General features: G+C 38.4%; 1 protein-coding gene across 1 annotated transcript; it reads left to right on the forward strand.

The window, feature by feature from the left end:
• Positions 1-1679: 1679 nt before the first annotated feature.
• Positions 1680-22507, forward strand: LOC143964336 (uncharacterized). The gene is made up of 10 exons (XM_077474031.1): positions 1680-1845; positions 2762-2850; positions 4407-4472; positions 9049-9096; positions 11114-11164; positions 11656-11721; positions 14182-14229; positions 15794-15826; positions 19976-20940; positions 22334-22507. The coding sequence occupies exons 1-9, from the start codon at positions 1797-1799 to the stop codon at positions 20930-20932; spliced, it is 1407 nt and encodes a 468-aa protein (XP_077330157.1). The 5' UTR covers positions 1680-1796; the 3' UTR covers positions 20933-20940; positions 22334-22507.
• The last annotated feature ends 1026 nt before the right edge of the window (positions 22508-23533 follow it).

Raw genomic sequence — 23533 nt, forward strand, 5'->3', positions numbered from 1 at the left:
TTCTCTGAAGTAATTGCCATTGTGAATAGGAACTACTCATTCGAAAGATTGATTGCAATTAACTCTTTTTCATGCAAGCAATTTGACAAGGATTGGAAAATATGGACCACCAGGTTTAAACCTTGTTAAATGGTAGTATCCTCTTGTTAAACCTTATGTCATTAATTGATGTAATAATTTTGCTTTAATGTTCACCAACTGAATGTGAAGTCCGGTGTCTTGTATACTGTGTCCAGTAACCCAACCTACCTTTCTTTTCTTCCTTGTGTTATGTTTTGTTTATCTATGAAAAAAAAAATATTTTCACATAGTATTGCACATGTAATAGGAATTCACCCCTATTGGGTCATTTTGGGGGTTTGGGATACCCCTTTCGCATAGCACTGCACACGCAAAGGATTTCACCCTGACTGAGTTATTTTGGGGGTTTCACCACACTGTGGATAACATTTAGGTATAGTGCCACCATCTACTCTTTTCTTCATTCTATCCAGAGTCACTGCTGAATGTAAAAAAGATGGCCCGCGATGCTGCAAAATGTCTTATAAGCTGCATTCACACCTGAGCGTAGTGTTTTCAAGCAGAAAATCGTGCAAATTTAGCGCTTTTTTACCGCGATTTGCCGCGATTTTGTGCAGGGCAAAAGGTCACCAATGTTAAAAGAAGAAAAACGCCCAAATCTGCTTGATTCGAGTGAAAAAAAAGGGTCCGGAACTTGTTTGAGCTTCAGGCGTTCGGCTTCAAGCGACATGGAGGGGAGATGTGAACCATCTCCATTGAGAATAATGGATTTTTTCCCCTCTAGCATTTTGTAGCTTCAGGCTTCAAGCTACAAAACGCTCAGGTGTGAATGGGGTCTAAACAAATATGATTTGTAAAACAAGCGGAAGTTGGGCCAGGATGTCATTTATTAATGGCAGTAGTAAAATCACTGCTAATTAAATCACTTCAGGCTACTGCTGGCTAGCAAAAAGAGGCCTAGTCTGTCTGTTTAGTCCATACAAGCAAGGAACCTAGAACAGCTAGAACTCCCGACACAAACTTAGTAAGGATGAGTGTTAGGCTGTAAGGCTGGCTATCACCAGATAAAATTTAGTGATTATAACAGACATTACAGTTTTGCCTTTCTTCATCAGTCCAGGTAGAGTATTAGTTATTCAGCTATGAACTTAGACAGGAGTCATGTAAGTTTAACACTGGGCTGACATTTTTGCATTAATGGTGGGAGAATACAAGTGAATAATATGTACAGTAAACATGGAAGGCAAAAGCTGCACTATTATAAATTTACTATACTATACAGTATTATTAAAATATAGTATACAGGATAATATAGTAATATATAATATACTAATATGATTAAAAAGTAAAGATTGCGATTCTTACCAATGTCTGATTTTTTTTTACGTATCTCTTAATGACCTTTTCTTAATGGTCCTATGTGGTTAGTATAAAACCCACAGCAGAAAATGCGAAAATACATGCGTATAAGTAACTCTAGGAGCAATTTAAGTAGCCATTTAATCTTCAGTCTGATCTTTACAATTCATTTTTGATTAGTTCTGCTTAACAGTAGCGCAACAAATTACAAAGGCTATGAATTTAAACAAGTCCTTTGGAGTCACCATGACCAATGAGGATTATAGTAAAATGAGAAAATTAAATAAACTTGCCCACACTTCTAAAATTTCAGTGTAATTTCCTGTTATGACACTATGAGCTTCAGTACATGCCCAACAAGGTATAAATAGAGTGACTGGGAGACAGGTTAATAGAAATCCACATATTCTTCAGCCATGAAGACCACAGTGTGCCTTTTGCTTGTGACTATCAGCTGCTGCTTCAGTAAGTTGTGCTCTACATTGCTAAGATGTATGCTATTATGGGACTATGCAATACAAGAGTTGACATTTGATCACAATTACCATTTCTGGGAAGGTGAAATCATGCAGGGCATTTACTGTATATTGTAGTGAATCTAGTCCATATTTCAAGAACATGTCTGTTAAAAAATGCATATTATAGAGGAATTATTATATCCTAATTACTGAGGAAAGATAGTGGTCTTTACATTCTGTTTAGTGATGGAGTGAATGTAAAAAAATAACCATCAAGATTTTATCATATTATAATAATTTTTTTTTTTACTTGCGCTTGAAACATATAGTCTGGAAGATAATTGGTTGCAACAAATAACATTTCCACTTTTCTGTTCAGTTTCCATGCATGATTGTTTTAGGTAGTTCATCTTATAGACCTATATAGACGATTTAGGCTGTATCTAGTAGTAGATCACACGAGTTGAATATACCCAGAATTTAAAACATCATATCACCCAATGTGTAGTATATCTTATAAATTAGCCTTTTAGGCCAAGCATGTTTTTTAATAAATAAATCTGTCTGGGTTGAAACTGCTGACCTCCTTTTTAGAATACTAATTTCTTGGCTATTATGCTGAACCACTGGCTTCAAACTATCTGTGCCAACTACCTAGAAAAGCTACGCAGACCTAAAAAGTTGGAGAACATTTAGAAATTCTTATCTGCATACTTGTTCTAGGCCAAAGAATCAAGCTAGTTAAAAAAAATAAAAATAATCAGTTTATGTACTATTGGTCTAGGTCAATGTATTTAGTTATAAGAGGGCAGTTCTAGACAGTTCCCCAGTAAATGCTGGTATGAAGATAGGGAGTATGGTTTAAAAAAAATATATAATATATGTGCATTTTTTTAAAGCAGTTAAATTCATTCATATTTTAGATCTAGCAGCATCTAACTGTGGAAAGAAGTGTTCTTCTGTCTGCCGGCAAAGCCAGTTAAATGATGTAACCTGCCTGCAAAAAGCCATGGTAAGTTCACCATACCATAAAATCTTATCAGAAACCCCACTAGTCTACAGTTTGCAGTGGCAACCCACTTGCACTGTTGATAGGAACAACAGATAGTAGGTTATATGAATGCCGGATAGGTTATGACAAAGAAGGAGTCTACCTTTGACATGCGTTACTGGCTGCCCCATCCTTTTCCTTCCACTGTGTTGAGGTTTCCACGAGGCAGTGTCAGCATTGCTAAACACCGGGCATTGGAGGTTGTGTCTGAAAGCTGTCAAATCTGAGCTTCCTTCCATGCCAGCGGGTAAGCTGATGCTTAATACAGCCTGATGGGATCTCTACCCTGGTGAATCTAAACTTTTTCAGGGGCTATTTTGAGCTGCTGATTAGATTGTTTCGAAACGAATAAGCTGTTTGTGTTTCTAAATGCAAAGAATGCAACAGCTTTTTAACCACTTTCTGATTTCTGCACGCCGATATACGCCAGCACAATGGCAGCGGTGGGCAAATGGGCATACCTGTACGTCCCCTTTAAGAGCTGGGGATAGCAGGCCTGCCACGTACAGTGTGACCGTGCCCGCGGTCTCCCGGCGATCATGTCAAAAAGTGCTCTGGTCAGGAAGGGGGTAAAATCTTCCGGGGCTGAAGCGGTTAATATTTATAAGTATTAACACCATAGGTCGTTGTTCAGGGAACTTCTGATTGCTTTATGGAATCGGACAAGAAAATGTTTGCCTGTTGGAGAAAACTGCATCATGCTTTATATGTTTTTTTGCCTTTAAACTGGATTGACTGTGCTTTAGGGTTCTGCGTTTGCAGTTATTTTTCTTAAATACGTATTTATTCATAAATGTTTCTGTTGGTTGGACTCAATGAACTTGTGTCTTTGTTAACCTGACTGCTAAGGCCCCTTTCACATGGCACGGATCCATAATGATCTGCCCCGTGATGATCTGCTTGCTCAGCGGGGATCGCTCCGTTTATTCCTGCTGAGCCGGCAGATGACAGGGAGGTCCCTGCACAATGCACACTGTGCAGGAACCGCACTGTCAGATTTCCGCTCTCCCCTATAGGGGATTGGATGAACACGGACCTTCTGTCCGTGTTCATCCGATCTGCTCTGCAGACGGATAGAAAATTAGGATTTTCCTCCGTCTGCAGAATAGGACCATAGCGGAGACGGACGATATCGGGTGTCTGCGGATGTTCACCCGCAGACATCCGCTATCCCATAGGAATGCATGTATGTCCGTAATTCATTCGCAAATGGATGGATGAAATACGGACATATGGTCTGCATGTGTGAAAGGGGCCTAACAGTTTGGTATACCTTAAGTGAAACTGACAAAGTAAAAAAAAAACCTTGGGGCTTCTAGGATAATCTGCTTTCTGATTTTACTGTTTTCTATTAGTAACTTATTTTTTTACATTATTATTATTATTATTATTATTATATCTATGTAGGAAAAGCCTGAAAAACTTAATCAAATAATGAATTAATAGGATGATCAAAATATACAACTATAGAAATATATATATTTTTTTCTGAGTCTGTTTTTTTCATTTTTTTCTAGTATAGAAACATGCCTGCAACTGTTGGTGCCATGGCAAACGTCCTTTGTGTCTATGATATGTTTAAGGTAATAAATTGGATGATTATATTTTATGTATATGAAGGTAAACATTTTACTGGGATTTGTTTATACATGCTAAAATTAAATATATTCAAGATATTGTATATGGTAAAAAGCTCAGCTAGGTAGGTATTAATTCATTATAGTATTTAATTCCTATAACCTATAAATAGATTTGTTCAAAAGAGAAACACTGTTCAAGCTAATAAAGTACGTATAAGAGTATGAAAGTAAGTGTAGTATGTATTTATATTCTCTGCTATGGACCCCGAGTCTTAACTGTCAAACAATTAAAGTAGTAAATATTCACTGCACAGTGAGATCACAGTGAATCCAAGGGGTTTCAAAGTTCTGATGCATTTATATTGAAATTTTCCATTCTGACCTTTAAAGTCAGACTATTGATTGACTTCATTCCAACAAAAAAAATCCCAGAATCCATCTTCCTGAGTGACTATACTTAATATTGAGCCAGCCAATTCGTCCCTTAGGACGAGATACCTACCCAATTAAGTAAAATAACTTTTGTATAATAATTGTGGGTGGGAAAAGAGTTGTCCCAGGACAGCAAAAAATGAGGGGAGGATCAACCACGGCTTATAAGTATAAGAGGTATATGTAAAGACTTTATTTATGAAAGGGGGGGGGGGGGTAAAGGTTGTGATAAATGCAAGGCAACAATATATCCTTAATCAGAACAGGTCTTCTAACTATACCCAACCAAAAAAATAAAACCATAGTACAGTAATCAATAACGTTATTTGTTAAAAATACAAGGCACTTCTCCAGACAAATCAGTCCCCGCTCTCCAGGTCGAGGTATCATATGAAGCTACCAGTAATGCCGCGTACACACGAGCGGATTGTATGGCGTACTTAGTCCGTCATACAATCCGACGGACAATCCGTCGTAGTTTCCACTGAATGGACTTGACCACACACGGATACACAAACAGTCCGTCGAAAGCTTGTGCGATGACGTGTACAGCACGTACGACGGGACTAGAAATAGGAAGTCCAAGACACAGCAAAGCACCCTTCCGCCGTGTAAATCCTTTCTGGGCATGCGCCATTCTTAGTCCGTCGAACTAGCATACTGACGACCGTATTGTCCGCTGAAACCAAAGTACGACGGACAGATTTTTGGAAAAACCGAAATTCTTAGTACTCCGGACTGCACGTTGAAAAAGTCCGCTGAAGCCCACACACGAGCGGATTGTCCGCTGAAATGTGTTTCAACGGACTAAGTACGTCAAACAGTTCGACCGTGTGTACGCGGCATTAGATACTCAATCCGGAAGCAAAGGACAAGTGTTTGCTGGGTATATTAATATCAAGTGACCATATGATGGTATTTGCAAAGTTTTATCCGCAGTAAAAAAAAAAGCTTAATATAGAGTCAAATTGCCAGTGCATCCAGTATCCAAAAAAGTTTAAAGCAAAATCAAAAGAGCCTGTAAAGTCACTTCAACCGTTAAGCATATTTCATTTCAAAGTCACTGGAATTCACAGTATTGCATTCCGATCTGAGTTTAAGCACAGTAATTTCCTGTGGCACCTTTTATAGGACCCTATAGTATATACAGGGTCTAAAATAGAGTGGCAACATAGCACACTGACCAGGGCTAACAGCATATATAGTGTTCACTGATATCCCACCAATCTAGCAGACCTCCACAATCAGGGAGAGAGACCAGCAGAAATACTTGTGGTAAAAAACAAATAACTGTAAGGTTAGCTGTAATCTCTATGGTCCATTCACATGGTGGCCGTGAAACTGTTCCATGGCAGCACTGAGCTGTATGCTATTTTAAACGCAGCTGGCTGTCAGGATCTCCAATGTGTATTCGGGGAGATGCATCCTGGTAGTTTTCTGTCATGTGACAAGTTCTGTGGCTGATTGTGCAAATAGACAAGGTAGACTGATTAAAGCGTAGCTCCTTGATGTTAATGATCGCAAGGGGAACCCTTACATTCATGCACGTCCGTGCACTTCGGCAGAACACCAAAGTGCACAGATGTGCACGAAATGCATCAACGATGCCCATGCAGGGTAAAGCACCAGACTCTGCTATGTCCCGTATCCAGGAATGTAAGGGTTCCCCTTGCGATCATTAACATCAAGAGCTACGCTTGAATCAGTCTACTGTACCTTGTCTATTTCTGCAATCATCCACAGAACGTTGCGTTCCAGACGTTAGCCTGGACATCTGACTTGTCACATGACTGAACACTACCAGGAAGCAACTCCCGGAATACCTAAAGGAAAATAAATTTGTAGCACTGTGATAATAACAAAGATATAAGATTATACATATCACCATATAAATCCTTGGAAAGAAAAAAACGTATTCCTAGTGTTAAATAAACATAAAATCCAAAACCAGATTTAAATAATCAAGGAATGTACATATAAGTGAAAAAATATAAGTGGATGATCATCATTAACAAATAATAATCAGAAAAAAGTGCTTGTGCCAAATAAGTCCCAAACTGTGAAGTCCAATGGTAAATTTATTTATTTATATATATACAGTGCCTTGAGAAAGTATTCGGCCCCCTTGAACTTTTCAACCTTTTGCCACATTTCAGGCTTCAAACATAAAGATATAAAAGTTTTTTTTTTGTGAAGAATCACCAACAAGTGGGACACAATTGTGAAGTGGAACGAAATCTATTGGATTTTTGAAACTTTTTTAACTAATAAAAAAATGAAAAGTGGGGCGTGCAAAATTATTCGGCCCCCTTGCGTTAATACTTTGTAGAGCCACCTTTTGCTGCGATTACAGCTGCAAGTCGCTTGGGGTATGTCTCTATCAGTTTTGCACATCGAGAGACTGAAATTCTTGCCCATTCTTCCGTGCAAAACAGCTTGAGCTCAGTGAGGTTGCATAGAGAGCGTTTGTGAACAGCAGTTTTCAGCTCTTTCCACAGATTCTCGATTGGATTCAGGTCTGGACTTTGAGTTGGCCATTCTAACACCTGGATACATTTATTTGTGAACCATTCCTTTGTAGATTTTGCTGTATGTTTGGGATCATTGTCTTGTTGGAAGATAAATCTCCGTCCCAGTTTCAGGTCTTTTGCAGACTCCAACAGGTTTTCATCAAGAATGGTCCTGTATTTGGCTGCATCCATCTTCCCCTCAATTTTAACCATCTTCCCTGTCCCTGCTGAAGAAAAGCAGGCCCAAACCATGATGCTGCCACCACCATGTTTGACAGTAGGGATGGTGTGTTGAGGGTGATGAGCTGTGTTGCTTTTACGCCAAACATATCGTTTTGCATTGTGGGCAAAAAGTTTGATTTTGGTTTCATCTGAGCAGAGCACCTTCTTCCACATGTTTGGTGTGTCTCCCAGGTGGCTTGTGGCAAACTTTAGAAGAGACTTTTTATGCATATCTTTGAGAAATGACTTTCTTCTTGCCACTCTTCCATAAAGGCCAGATTTGTACAGTGTACGACTGATTGTTGTCCTATGGACAGACTCTCCCACCTCAGCTGTAGTTCTCTGCAGTTCATCCAAAGTGATCATGGGCTTCTTGGCTGCATCTCTGATCAGTCTTCTCCTTGTCTGAGCTGAAAGTTTAGAGAGACGGCCAGGTCTTGGTAGATTTGCAGTGGTCTGATACTCCTTCCATTTCAAAATGATCGCTTGCACAGTGCTCCTTGGGATGTTTAAAGCTTGGGAAATCTTTTTGTATCCAAATCCGGCTTTAAACTTCTCCACAACAGTATTACGGACCTGCCTGGTGTGTTCCTTGGTCTTCATGATGCTCTCTACGCTTTCAACAGAACCCTGAGACTATCACAGAGCAGGTGCATTTATACAGAGACTTGATTACACACAGGTGGATTCTATTTATCACCATCAGTCATTTAGGACAACATTGGATCATTCATAGATCCTCGCTGAACTTCTGGAGTGAGTTTGCTGCACTGAAAGTAAAGGGGCCGAATAATTTTGCACGCACCACTTTTCAGTTTTTTATTTGCTAAAAAAGCTTAAATTATCCAATAGATTTCGTTCAACTTCACAATTGTGTCCCACTTGTTGGTGATTCTTCACAAAAAATTTAAATTTTATATCTTTATGTTTGAAGCCTGAAATGTGGCAAAAGGTTGAAAAGGTCAAGGGGGCTGAATACTTTCGCAAGGCACTGTATATATACACACACGTTTGCTGTAGCACTACTGTTAAACTCTTGGCTTTTAAATAAATCTTTTCTGCGATGATTCTTTGTACATGGTTCAAAAATAAGGAATTTTACTGCTTCTTTTCTGGCCAACATTAGTATTTTTTTTACATTTTAAGATTATTTAAAAAAAATATTGTGACTTGAAAAGAAGGGGTGTCAAAAAATAAACAATTGTGGGTGTCAAATATGCTAGGTAGGCTGCTAATAGGAGGAAATCTCCTGCATTTGCTTGCAGGCAAGTTGCATGCCCCAGAGATTGCTGGAACTTTTATATGGAGAATTAAAGGACTGGGAGCATCAACATTTACAATCTACATCCTTTGTTTATATTGTATTTTGCATCAGTGTTTCTTTTATACTGATTTGCCATGCTTCTCTTTTTTAGGTTTCAGAAAACAAAGTAGAAATAGTAAGAGCAATTCGTAATCTTCAGGTAATTTTCCACCCTAAATTAAAAAATTACATAGAATGGTATTTGGCTAGTACAGCAAAAGAGTATATGTTACCAGTCTTGGGACAGTGTACCATTTTACCTGTCTTGGACAGTGAGACAACATAGAAATGTATGTGAATCCAGAGGGCTGACATTCCTTTATGTACTTTTATGATGTGATGACAGACCACTTAGGTTTCTGTCTGATTCTCTATGTATTCTTAAAGAGAATCCCACAAAAAACAGGTGATGACTGAGGTAATGCCAAGCTCCCCCTGCTTCAGGCACATGACTTTGGCTTAGATGCAGGGCCAGCGCCACCTAGGATGCACTGCCACCTAGGGTGCAGCCCCGGCTGCTGGTTTCCCACTTACAAGTCCTCCTTTGTCACCTAATATAAAGGGGATAAAAGGCTCATCAATGTTCCACTCTCAAGGGCATCTGGTCTGCAGACTCCTGCCGCAGGTGGTGAAACGAACATCAGCTGGGAATCAAAGCCTTCCAGGGACAGCAGAGTAGGTGGATGTGAAATTACTGATAATGTGGTGTATGTCACGTCTGTGTCATCAGTGATATCACGTCTGCCTCCCCAGTGCACAGGCCCTGGAATTTACATAATTGTATTATCTTTGAGCCAAAATTAGTCAGTAGATGCCAATGCTGGATTATGCCTGAAATAAAATATAGCACCAACCTACTAGAGAGAAAACCAATACAGACATTGTTAGGTGGACTACTTTGATCTTCATGTGAGGTAATAAATACCTGCAAGTGCTTCACTTACACATTACTGCATGTGGAAAACATGTACTTAAGATGAATAATAAATCAGATGCATATTCATATGTAGCAATATACCTTGCCAAAAGAAAAACAAAAAACTTCAAATTTCAAATACTGCAACTATTACCCTGTCTTTTTGATAAAGCAAGAGCAGTGCATTGTCCCTCTCTTTAAGGAAACCAAATATGTATATATATGTATATATGTATATATATGTATGTATATATATATATATATATATATATATATATATATATATATATATATATATATATATTTTACACTATCAAAAAAAGAAAGAAAATTGTGTGATAAAATTGTGTCCTAAAATGTAAAAGTTTTATTGAAATATTAGAAACATTTAAAATCCTCACAATTAACCACATGGTCATGTGTGTGAATGTGGCATATGTGGTCTCCCGTAGTATTTATAAACTTTGATTCTAAGAAAAAAATTGATTTAAAGAAAAAAAATGATTTAAGATTATGTAAACAGCTTCCCAGCTGATTCTGATTAGAACAGGATGGATGTCATTTTTGAATTTTTCTCTACTTTCTGATGGAGAGACAGTGAAACTATGCAAGCTATGGGCAAGCACAGATCACAAACATCACCCCCATCTATATCACCAACCTCATCTGCAGATATCGCCCAAATCGTCCCTTTCCGCTCCTCCCAGGACCTCCTGTTTTCTATCTCCCTTGTTACCTCTTCCCATGCTCGCCTTCAAGACTTCTCCAGAGTCTCTCCCATCCTCTGGAAGTCCCTGCCCCAGTCGGTCTGATCAGCCCCTACCCTGTCCACCTTTAGGAGATCCCTGAAAACTCATTTATTCAGGGAAGCCTATCCCACACCCACCTAACAACTGTCCCCGAGCCACCCCCACCAAATCATTCTCTGCAGCTATTACCTTTTGTACCACCCCCTCCCTTTAGAATGTAAACTCTACGAGCAGGGCCCTCCTGTACCTTTTGTATTGAACTATACTGTAATTGTGTTGTCCCCCCCCCCCCCCATAGATTGTAAAGTGCTGCGTAAACTGTTGGCGCTATATAAATCGTGTATAATAATAATATAATAATAATTTACATCTGTCCACCCATGGAGATACATTTTGTTACATCTGTGTTAAAATCAAACGGAATGCTTGTCTGATATGTGTCTAGTAAATTACAGATTACTATCTCTTGTTACAGTAACCTTTATTACCATGTGGTTCTGTACTTTTTACAGGAAACTGCTGGTTGTAATCTTGCTAATCTTCTGGGATCTGGTGCTACCTATGTGAGTATTTGATTACTAAAATCTCTTTCAACCCATTTTGAATGATTCTCCTGTACATCATTTATTTTTTCTTCTTTTAAAAAAATATAATGTCTAAGGAATGGCAGAATATATTACATGATATTTACAATTACAGTGTAGGCTTTTTGTATAACGGCAGGTGTAAAGGAATATTGGGCAGAATATAAAAGGCAATCTAGTGGCTGTGAAGATGCTAGAAAAGCTGTGTGCCTGTGGGCTGGTGACCTTTCGTTTGTTGTATCTTACTTGTGGTTGTATCAGTACAGCCTTAAAATCTACTTCAGTTTATAGATAGCTTGTATTTTCCCATCCCTTAAACAGCAGTGCTAGCAGTTGAGTTAAACAAGGAGCTTTGACTTAGAAGAGTTTTTTTGTCAAAAATGGAATTCTGGTACAAAATACCTAAATCTTTTAATTTAGATGAATAAATGTTGATATACATATTTCTTTTTACACTTATGTTTATACAGGAGGCATTATCTCTCGATGTGAATGGATTTCTTCAATATTTACTAAGGTGTATTCATGACCTTTTGGTAAGGAAATTAGACCAATCTTTTATCACTCTATAATGTAGTCCATAACTGTAGTATTTTATAACTCTTCTTGCTCTGGCTACACTGAACTGTTAAATGCTAAAATCTGTATCCATCACCTACACACTAGAGATAGGGGAATTGATCCACCAAATTATAAGGGCCCTGCTACGAATCTGCTTTGTACCTTTCCATCTGTTTGCTATACACCTTCACCATTCAGAGTACATCTTGTATTTTTTTGAATGAATACTAGGTGTTTTCTGATTGGACAAGTTGTAGTGGAGATGCAGATGATGTCACAATCACCAATGGCCCTTCAGTTGTGGGATAAAAAGAATTAGATGTAACCAAGCTGGACCAATGCACGTTTTGAAAAAAATAATACCTATTCAGCTTTAGTTCATCTTTAAAGTATTATAGTTGAGCTTTAAAGTATAATTAAAGGATCAAAAGGTAAAAAAACAAAGTAACAATGGGGACTCAGAAAACAAAGATTAGCTTTGTGCCACTAGTTAGTCATTGTCTTCATCGTGTACACTACGTGTTTTTCATTTTGCCTTTAGCTTCCGTTTAAATAAAAATTCTATAATGGGAGTACATTCAAAAGGACAACTGTCAATGTTAACAGCTCTTTCACAAAATTTTACTTTTTGCTTAATGTCTGGGGACAAAAAAGTTTAAAGCAAACTTGTCAGCATGAGAAAAACTGTCAAACTTATGTAGTAACATCTATTACTGGTGCCTTTACATGTTTACAGTAAACATCAGTTACATCATTTTGTACTAAAAAGCCTAACATCTCAATAAAAAAAAATATTTGTTGTTTTTAATTTAGTTAGGTTTAGTTTTGTTTAAAATTTGGAAGGATTAAAATAACAGTTGGGATATAATGCTGTCTGTCCCCCTTAGGCTACTTTCACACTGAGGCGCTTTACAGGAGTTTAAGGCTACTTTCACACTGGGGCGGTATTCAGGCGTTACAGCGCTAAAAATAGCGCCTGTGTAGCGCCTGAAAAAAACCGGCCCCTTTAACTCCAGTGTGAAAGCCGGAGGGCTTTCACACTGGGGCGGTGCGCTGGCAGGACAGTGAAAAAAGTCCTGCTAGCCGCATCTTTGCAGCGGTGAAGGAGCGGTGTATTCACCGCTCCTAAACCGCTCCTACCCATTGAAATCAATGGGACACCGCGGCAATACCGCCGGCAAAGCGCCGCTGCAGCGGCGCTTTGCGGGTGGGTTTAACCCTTTTTCGGCCGCTAGCGGGGGTTAAAACCACCCCGCTAGCGCCCGCAGACCGCCGCTAAAACGACAGTAAAGCGCCGCTAAAAATAGCGGCACTTTACCGCCGACGCTGCTCCCGCCCCAGTGTGAAAGCAGCCTTAGAGCTAATAATAGCATCTGCAACGCGCCTGTAAAGTGCCTCTCCTGTCACTGTGCGCTTGTGGGACGTTAAAAAAAAGTCCTGTAAGCAGCATCTTTGGGGTGGTTTAGGAGCTATTGTATACATCACTCCCTAAACGCCCCTACCCATTGAAATTAATGGGCACCGCTGCTGAAGTACTTCGGCATCGGCGATTTGTGGGCACTATTAACCCCTTCTTTGGCCAATAGCGGGGGTTAAAAGCATCCCGCTAGTCGCTGAAAAGTCCCACTAAAACATTGGTAAAGCCCCTCTAAAACTAGCGGCGCTTTACTGCCGACGCTCTCACTGCCCCAGTATGAAAGTGCCCTTAGGAGATCTCTATTCCCTTCCTATCCAGGTAACCACATAGGAAAATGGGGTAATATGGGGATACAGAAAAAAACTGACAAAAATCATGTTTTCCTAGTGCCCACATTGTTACATGATCATTGCTATACCCCACTCTTATAGTACTGGGTTCTTCCTTTCCCCCCCCCCCCCCTTTTTTATTTTTAATTGCAACTTCAGTACTTTACAACCAAACTTCCCCTTCTCCTCTCCCCATCCTATAATGAGACATTATATTTAGAATAATGCTTTTCTCTTATGATCAGCGGACATCTAAAGTACAAGCTCAGACACATACGTATAAATTTAATATCATCTGTGCAAGATAGATTTAACATGATGTCTATATATGTTTGATGTACATAGTATTTGATTTATTCATATTTTTTTGATATGACAATACTCAAATATCCTGATATTGTTGATTATTTCCCTTAAGTTATCTGTTCTCCTAAGTGTGTATCATTGGAGACTTTGAAATATTTACCACATCAACATTTTTGTTGTAAACTTGGAAGCTTTGAGAAAATTCTAATAAAATTATTGAAAAATAAAAAAATTCACAAAGAATTCTGATGCACCTAAAATGTTCTTATTGATGGAGTTCCTGATAAAGATTATAAAATAATTTTGACTGTGGTTCCATGTTGAAAGCATTATACATTTATATTTCTGTATCTATTTTAATTCACATTTTATTTCTATTTTAGATTAACCTTAATATTGGAGATTACACTATACCTCAATGTGGACCAGTGGTAATATGAACATATTAACAGCAGAGTTTAAATTGATGAAATGCTGATAACTAATATAGAAATTACCTCTTCAAACAGAGGAGGCAATCTGTTTCTGTTGATATTTAGACTGACTTAATACCCATATGGATATAAAATGAATTCATATAAATGCAACAAAACCAGGATCATCCTGGATTGATCCAGTGTTGATCCAGAAGCTACCTGGTCTTGCCCTTGCTGCTGTTCCTGCCATGGTACTTGGGTTACATATTACAATTTTTATACATCAGGTCTATACAAAACCCAAGCAGGCACCTAAGGCTATTTTGTTGAATTGTATAATGCCAAGAATGCCTGGAAACCCAGGTTTTTCTGCTATGCCAATTTTAGCCCCAATAACTGGATTTTACCTCTTAATTGAAGATGTTTTTTCACATTGATCTAAAACATATTTTTATGGTCCCTCAATAGAGCAAAAAGCATATGTTCCTTCCACTCTTGGATTCCCACAATTTTGTTTAAACTATGTTATGTCAGATAGATGTGGGACATTTAGACCAGTGATGGGCAACTGTTGTAGCTGTCCAAACTAATTTTCTGTTCATTTCTTCTAATCACTGTAGCAGGTGCTCTGTATAAATCAGCCATGATCTATCAAACAGCCCTAGCTTGGATATAAGTGTTCACTTGCTTTAAAGCAGCCCCGTTTGTGTTTTTTAGAGATAGTAGTTTTAATAACAGGTTAATGTAAACCTCTACCAGAGAGAGTGTCTGTTGTTGACCATTTTCTGAAAGAAGAAGCTAGTTGCCTGGTTATTATACTGATTCACTGGCTAAAAGTACTGAATTATAAAATCAAAAAAAAATATTCAGATCAGGAAAGTCAGAGTAAAGTTGGTCACTCTGCATTTTAGATTGAAAACTAAAAACAGCTTACATTGTACAATGAAATAAAGAAATGCCACTTATTGTTTAACAGATGAGAAATAAAGACAATGCATCCTATGCAGTGAAAACATCAATGGGTACCTCCGCCCAAAATGTGTTTCAGCTATGTATGAAAGGGTTAAATCACCCACTAACTTTTCATATCACCTAGTAATTGCAACAATCATATGGCTTCCTGATTATTTGTGTTGCTGACTTTTCTGACAAAACTATAATAAAAGGAGTGATTTTTTTTTCAGAAAAGTTCTTTGTTTATGTTACATTGGGGAAAATCCATCTTCGGATCCAGATATGACACTAAAATTTAGCAAAATTAGAATTATTGTGGATTATTGAAAGAAGCTAAAGCTAGATTTGATTAAATTATCCAGTAAATCTGAAACCTTATTGGGCAGAGATGACATTTATGACAGTTGAGCTTGACTGACAAGATAACAATCAGAATTCATCATTTACTGATCGTACAGGAACAGCTTAAAATCAGATTGGTATAGGCTGCTTCATTTTGCATATTAATATTGCACTTTGAACTTTCTCATACAATAAGCCAGAGCATGCACACAAAACTTTTGTCATGGGACTTTTTACTTTGATTATTAAGGTTTGGCTTTGTTTTCCTTTTTTTTAATTACAGAAACCCCTTCTCACTAAAGTACACAAAATACTGGTAAATAAAAATCTGTCAACATGTTGATGTTATATTTGTTGATCAATATTTACACCCGTTCATTCATAGTGAAGCTGAGAAAAAATAATGGTAAAGAAGCTAATGAAAAGTTAGCGTTTATTTTATAAAATGCACTTCTAAATTCACATTTTTGTAAATCAGATCAGATTGTTTTGTTCAATGCAAACATAAATATTCTGCACATCTAATAACTAATGCCCCGTACCACACGATCTGACTTTCCGATAACAAAACTGTGGAATTTTGTTTGAAGGTTGTTGACTCCAACTTCTCTTGCATACACATGGTCACACAAATGTTGGCCAACAATTACGAATGTAATGACATAGAAGACGTTTGGCGAGCTGATAAAAAGGAAATTCAATAGTCATACGCCACCCTTTGGGCTCCTTCTGCTAATGTTGTGTTGGTGAGCATTGATTCCGCACATGTGTGTCTGTACTTTGGACTTTTGTCCGAAGGACTTGTGTACACATGATCGGAAAGTCTGACAACACACATCTGTTGGCGAAGAATTTGAGAACATGCTAGCCAACATTTGTCCAACAACAAATGTCTGACGGACCAACATTTGTTGTCGGAAAATCCGATTGTGTGTACGTGGCATAAGAGTACTGTATAAACAAGGTCTGCAGTGTTATCAGTAAATGTTTGCTAAACATATTACTGTCTTGCCCTGTACACGTAATAGGATTTTCCGACAACAAATGTTGGATGTGAGCTTGTTGTGGGAAAGTCCGACCATGTGTATTCTCCAAAGAACATTTGTTGTCGGAAATTCCGAGTGTGTGTATATAAGTCTGACGCACAAAAGTCCACGCATGCTTGGAATCAAGCAGAAGAGATGCACTGGCTATTGAACTTAATTTTTCTCGGCTCATCGTACATGTTGTTCGCCGCCACGTTCTTGATGTTCGGAGTTTCCGTCAACATTTGTGTGATCGTGTGTATGCAAGACAAGTTTGAGCCAACATCTTTTGGAAAAAATCCACAGTTTTGTTGTCGGATAATTCTATCGTGTGTACAGGGCTTTTCAATAAGGACATTGATGAGCAGATCTCATCAGCGCACATCAGTGAAGGAGAAAAATGACTTATTTACAAAATTTACTGACAGAAACTTATTTTTTTCAAAATTTTTGGTCTTTTTTTTGCAGAGATAAAAAACCCAGCAGTGATTAAATACCACCAAAAGAAAGCTCTATTTGTGTGAAGAAAATAATAAAAATGTAATTTGAGTACAGTGACTCATGACCACGCAATTGTCATTCAAATTGCAACAGCGCTGAAAAATGGCCTGGGCAGGAAGGGGGTGTAAGTGCCCTGTAGGCAAGGGGTTAAGTTTATGATTTTGTGTTGGGCTGCATTCGTGGCCATCTTGGGCCTCAGGTTGGACACCCCTGCTTTAGACCAACTTACCATGGTGAACCATGCTTGTACTGTATTGTTTGCATGGCCTCCTGTAGTCTCGGTCAGTGACACATGTGACAGGGTGACAATGCATATACAATTCTATCTTGATTTCAAACTATTGACTGTAATATCACTCATCCCCATATACATTTTAGATTAATGTAGTTTCAAAAGTAATTTGCATTTTTTTAAGCACTTGCCCACTGGGCACTGAAACCCCCTTCTTAACCAGACCAATTTTCAGATTTCAGTGCTCTCACGTTTTGAATGACAATTACTCAGTCAGGCAGCATTGACCCATATTACATTTTTGACCTTTTTTTTACACAAATAGAGCTTTCTTTTGGTTGTACTTGATCACCACTGAGTTTTTTATTTTGTGCGCTATAAATGAAAAAAGACCAAAAATTTTAAAAATTATATATATTTTTTTCGTTTCTGTTATAAAATTTTGCAAATTAGCAATTTTTCTTAATACATTTGGGCCAAAATTTATACTGCTACATTTCTTTGGTAAAAATAGCCCACATCAGTGTATATTATTTGGTCTTTGTGAAAGTTACAGAGTCTACAAGCTATGGTGCCAATCACTGAAAATTGATCACACCTGATATACTGAAGGCCTATCATTTCTTGAGACCCTAGCAAGCCAGGACAGCACAAATACCCCCCAAATGACCCCTTTTTGGAAAGTAGACAATCCAGTGTATTTAGTAAGAGGCATTGTGAGTTTTTTGAAGTTGTAATTTTTTCCCACAATTCTTTGCAAAATTAAGATTTTTTTTCCTTTTTCCACAGAATTGTCATATTAACAGGTTATTTCTCTCACACAGTGTATGCATACCACAAGTTACACCCCAATTACACCCCAGTTACACAAGTTACACCCCAAGTCCGATTGGATCATGTTGTTGGAAAATTTTATATCCAGCTCTCAAACTTTGTTGGTCGGACATTCCGATGGAAAAAGTCAGATGAAGCCCACACGCGGTCGGATTATCTGACAACGCGGTCCAATCGGACATTTTCCGTCTGAATGTCCGACCGTGTGTACAAGGGCTTACACTTTTGAAGGCCAGGACAATGGAAATGTCCACAAAATGACCCCATTTTGGAAAATAAACATCCCAACATATATTCTATGAGGCATAATGATTCTTTTGAATATGTAATTTTTTTCCACAAGTTTGTGGAAAACATGCAAAGAAAATGAAAACACATTTTTTTTTAACACACAGTTGTCCATTTTTAAGATATTTCCAACACATAGCATGTACATAGCAAAAAGTACACCCCAAAATACATTCTACTACTCGTCCTGAATATGGCGATACCACTTGTGTGAGACTTTTCCACAACCTGGCCACATAGAGAGGCTCAACCTACAGGAAGCACCGTCAGGGACATTTCAAATCTAATGTGACTACCTATTACACTTTTGTGAGACACACGGGGCGCACTGGGGGTGATTCTGGGAGGGTGTCCATGGACGCCCTCCCAAAATAAGCAGACCGCGCTGCAGCCATCTTTCAGATATGGCCTGGTCAGCATGTGGTTAAATATGCAGCTTCCATTAAAATAATACCTGGTGATCCTGTCATGAAAGTCCTTGCTTAGGCATTTTCTATTACGGGATAAAAATTCTTTTTCACCTGACTTCCAAATGGTCCTATGCTTTGTCACACTGTCACATGAGCTTCTGGTGGAGAATACAAGTGGCCGTCTCAATAAAACCTTTTATAGCTTTTTGAGAGCTTTAGCAAACTAAATGTAATTTAGTTAGGGTTTACGTATATTTTAAAATACAAATGGACAGTACAACTGCTTAGGCTCGGTTCACACAGTAGGCGGCACGACTTGCAGCGCCGCGACCTGCCGCGACCTCAGCGGCGACTTGCAAAACGACTTCTGTATAGAAGTCAATGCAAGTCGCCCGAAGTCGCCGCAAAAGTAGTACAGGAACCTTTTTTCTAAGTCGGAGCGACTTGAGTCGCTCCTATTAGAACTGTTCCGTAGTACAGAACGGGGCGCGACTTGTCAGGCGGCGAAGTCGCCTGGACAAGTCGCCCCTGTGTGAACCGAGCCTAATTCCTGCAGATGTAAAAAACATAAGAGCTTTTACAATAGATCAAGAAAAGATGTGTAAAGGTCATTATCTCCAGGCAATAAGTCAGTAAAAAGCTTTAATTTCTGCTGACTATAGAGATGAAAGACATATCTGTGATGTGATGACCCTGAGATGGATAGGTGAACAATGGCAGATGCTTCGCTGTTCCAGAATGAAGGGAACATAGGTTTGCCATGGCAAACCTACTCCCCAGGGCAGGACTGAGGTCACAGGTAGTACGTGCTATCATAACATGATGATTTTTAAAATGCCCACAATATCACTATAAATATATATGTCATCGGTAATCTTTTGTGGTCACTGAATATAATAGTTACTGAAAACTGCAGTTTTCAGGTTAAGGATAAGGATACTTATTTTCAAAAAAAGGGACATTTATTTTTGAGTCCCATGAGATTTGAAAATTACAGTCATATGGTTCAAATAAAGATCCTTAGCCTTAAAGGTTAGAAAATTGTAAATCACGTAATGCTAATAACAATAACAATTATGCCTTTACTAAAGTTCACTTTTATTATGAAATATTAAATTATTTTGTTTCACAGTGTGCATCTTTCTGATGTATCTTTTTTTTTTCTTTTTATCCAGCTTTTATATTCTGTTCCTAGCTTTAATGGACAAAGTCAGACAACTATACCAATAGATAGAGTGAGCCGCCTTTTAGCATTAATACAGATTCGGGCTCCAGAACTATTCCAGCCCCTCCTAGAAGTCCTTGTGGGATCAAGTGCTTTGGTTAGAGAGTTAGTTTTATCTTTAAGTAGGTTAACAGGAGAAGTTATTAAAACTGTTGGTGATATGGGTAAGAGACTCGATAAAATCACACCAATGGTAACTGATGTAACAGGGAGTCGTATTAAATCCATTGGAGGAACAGCAGGATCAGTGATGGGGTCACAAGGACTTTTGAGTGGGGTAACAGGACTGTTGCCATCTGCGCTAAATTCAGTTACTGATCTCGTAGGTAACACAATTGGAACAGTAACACGTTCTGTTGAAGGACTGCTAGGTGAACAAGATGGTGGACTTCTTAAGACCGCTACAGAGTTGATTGGAAATCTTGCTGATTCAAAAACTGGTATTTTAGGAAGTGTAGGTGGAGTTTTAGGTGGTGTCCCTCTTGGAATTGTTACAGGTTTTGTTCCTAAACTTTTAGATGGGGCAGGTGGAAATAGCCCTCTTGGAATTGTTACAAATGCGCTACCTAACCTTTTAGGAGGGGTTTTAGGGACAAGTGGAAGTGGGTCAAACAATGGCCCTACAAAAATAATGCCCAACCCTTTATGGGGAAGTGGAAATTATGATTCAGCTACTATTCCAGCTTCAGGTTCAGTTACTGGAAGTTTAGGTGGAAATGTTGGACACTCTGCAAGTGGACAATTAGGCTTTGATTTAGGCAGACCTATTTTAAATACTGGATATCCTGGAGGAAGCATGATGGAAAATGGAGGTGGAAATGATGTTGGAGGCTCTATTTCAGAAAGTGGAGTTTCAAGAGCAACGGATACCTCTGCTTATGGGTTCACTAGCATAAGTCTTAAATAATAGAACAGGTAAAACAATACTTCATTATATTAAAATCTATTTTGCACCGTAGAGCACTGTTAATGGTTTTAATAGCATTACAACTGCTGTCATACTTTTTATTTTCTAATTAACACGTACATATTAAAGTGGAACTCTGGGTAGATAAAAAAGTCACAAGTTAATGCAGCTCTCATGTCATCAATAGATCATTCAATTTTTTTTTGTAATGCAAATTGTCTAAGTACCCGAATTTGGAATTTATCTTCGTGTCTACCTCTTGCAGCCCCTGTACAGGAGAATCTGCACAAGGTCTGTCAGGCATACTGCCATAGAAGGAGCCTGCTATTATAAGGATAGTGGAAAGCAACCAAAATATTAGCTCATCCAAGTACTGATTGTGGTTTCACTGCCCAGTATCAGGATAGATGTGGGGGGGGGGGGGGGGGGGGACACCTGTACATGAGAGTGATAGGGCTGTACCCTGGGGCAGAGCTGTGTAAATATCAGGGCCAGATGGAAAGAAATAGAAGGTAAAGCAGCTTTCATATATGTGTTTTATCTGTGTTTGTAGCTATTTTCTTTGAGTTCAGCTTTAAATATCTCACTATCTAACTTTACCAACTGTTCAGCTATTAACTGACTGTGCTTTCTAAAAACATACTATGTCAAAAGCACATTTGCTTGTGAACACAAGTATATTTATTAAATAGAACTGTACTAAGCACTTAAAATAGACACATGAAAAAAAACCAACCTGTCACAAGTCATGCTAGGTTCACACTAGTGCGGCTTTCCTGACATGCACAGAAACAAGGTGCTCTTTAGCAGATGCACGGTGGTGCCAATAATGGTTACTGGCACCTCCATGCATCTGCCAATGTGCGCAATTTCACATGCTCCAAATAGCATAGTACTACCGCTCTCTCGCACGCAAAAGTGTGAACCTAGCCTCAGTCAGAATTCTTTGGCAAACACTTTGTGTCTTAAATGTCAGTTAACTTATGTTTCTTGTTTGAGCAAATATGCTCCAAAGTATTTTTGATGTTAACTCAGTGGAAGTGAACTTTGAATACTTAGGGAGAGCCTATACCAGTGATGGCGAACCTTGGCACTCCAGATGTTTTGGAACTACATTTCCCATGATGCTTATGCACTCTTCAGTGTGCTTGAGCATCATGGCAAATGTAGTTCCAAAACATCTGGGGTGCCAAAGTTCACCATCACTGGCCTATACAATGTAACTTACTTATATTCATGCTGTTGGCACATAGAGTGAAAAAAGGATAAAATAATGAAAGACAGAATGTATTTGCTTAGTTTTTGTATTACAGCATTGTCATTACTCATTACTTTTTGATTATCCTTTATTAAAAATTATTAAAAATATATATATTCTTTTTTTTTCTTTTTCATTTACAGGGTGCAAGAAATCATTTTCCAGTGCACAAAAGTGAAACAATTACAGCAACTTCTATTATGTTACACTGCTGTATGATTCATATAAATCATAAAAATATTTTGATTCTGTAGCTCAAAATTTTAGAATAATGAATGTTACAAAATTATATGATCAATAAATTGACATCAAAATAGCCTTCTGACGTTTGTATAATGCTTAAATTAAAGGTACTAAGTATTTGTTTTTAATGTTTAAATGATGTTACTGTAATACTCCACTTTTATCAATACTATCTAAAGTTAACGATAAAAGAAAGAGGGTTGGTTTTATAACCTATAGTTTTTAAACATTAGGCACAGGGATTCAATGTATAGTATGTAATACAATTCACATTACCAGATACATTGAACATGTGTACAGTTCTAGGGCTGCATTAAATTTTTTCATCTTCTTAGTCCTCCAAGTGTTCTATACCACCCTTACCCTATATCTTTTGAACCCCCGCCCCACATTTTTCACCATGGGCATTTTACTGTGTTTTAGACTAGGTTCTAGTGCGCATTGGATGCCGGAATGACAGGAGATTGTGACCGGCTCACAACAGAGCCGGTTCACACATCTCTGGAGAGGCTGCGGAGTGAATTGCACAGGGATCCTGTGTGTCTTTGGCTCAGTTTCAGGTCTGAATTCAGACAAAAATTCAGGCTTCATTCATCCCTGAAACAGGGAACTGGGATGCATCGGACCCATGCCATCAGCCGCATTCAATTGTGAACCCAGCCTTAAAGCCTAATGCCTTGTACATCCGTCGGAAATTCCGACGGAAAAGGTCCAATCAGATTATATTGTCGGAATATCCGATCGTGTGTGGGCTCTATCAGACTTTTTCCATCGAAAATTCTGTCAGAAAAAAATTTGAGAGCAGGATCTCAAATTTTCAGACAAAAAAAGCTGATCTGACTTTTTCCAATCATTTGTAGAGAATTCCGATCGGACAAAGTGCCACGCATGCTCAGATCAAATTACGAGACCAAAACTATTGACTAGTAGCCTCAACGTAGTCCCGTTGTAACGAACGAATGTAATCACGTTCCGAACGATCAGATTTTCTGACAAATTTGTCCAACTGTGTGTATGCAACACCAGTTTAGGACAAAATCCAATGGATTTTGTTGTCGGAATGTATACAAGGCATAACTCTTTCAGTTTTTGACATAGTT

The sequence above is a fragment of the Lithobates pipiens genome, unplaced genomic scaffold, assembly GCF_037356315.1.
Source record: "Lithobates pipiens isolate NorthernLeopardFrog02 unplaced genomic scaffold, aLitPip1_a1.2 Scaffold_8, whole genome shotgun sequence".
In the NCBI taxonomy this organism is placed as follows: domain Eukaryota; kingdom Metazoa; phylum Chordata; class Amphibia; order Anura; family Ranidae; genus Lithobates; species Lithobates pipiens.

Excerpts from the sequence above, each read along its gene's own strand:
- LOC143964336 (XM_077474031.1), top strand. The coding sequence starts at position 1,797 with ATGAAGACCACAGTGTGCCTTTTGCTTGTGACTATCAGCTGCTGCTTC. Across the intron at positions 2,851-4,406 it reads CCTGCCTGCAAAAAGCCATG|TATAGAAACATGCCTGCAAC; the intron begins GTAAGTTCACCA and ends ATTTTTTTCTAG. Across the intron at positions 14,230-15,793 it reads TACCTCAATGTGGACCAGTG|AAACCCCTTCTCACTAAAGT; the intron begins GTAATATGAACA and ends TTTTAATTACAG.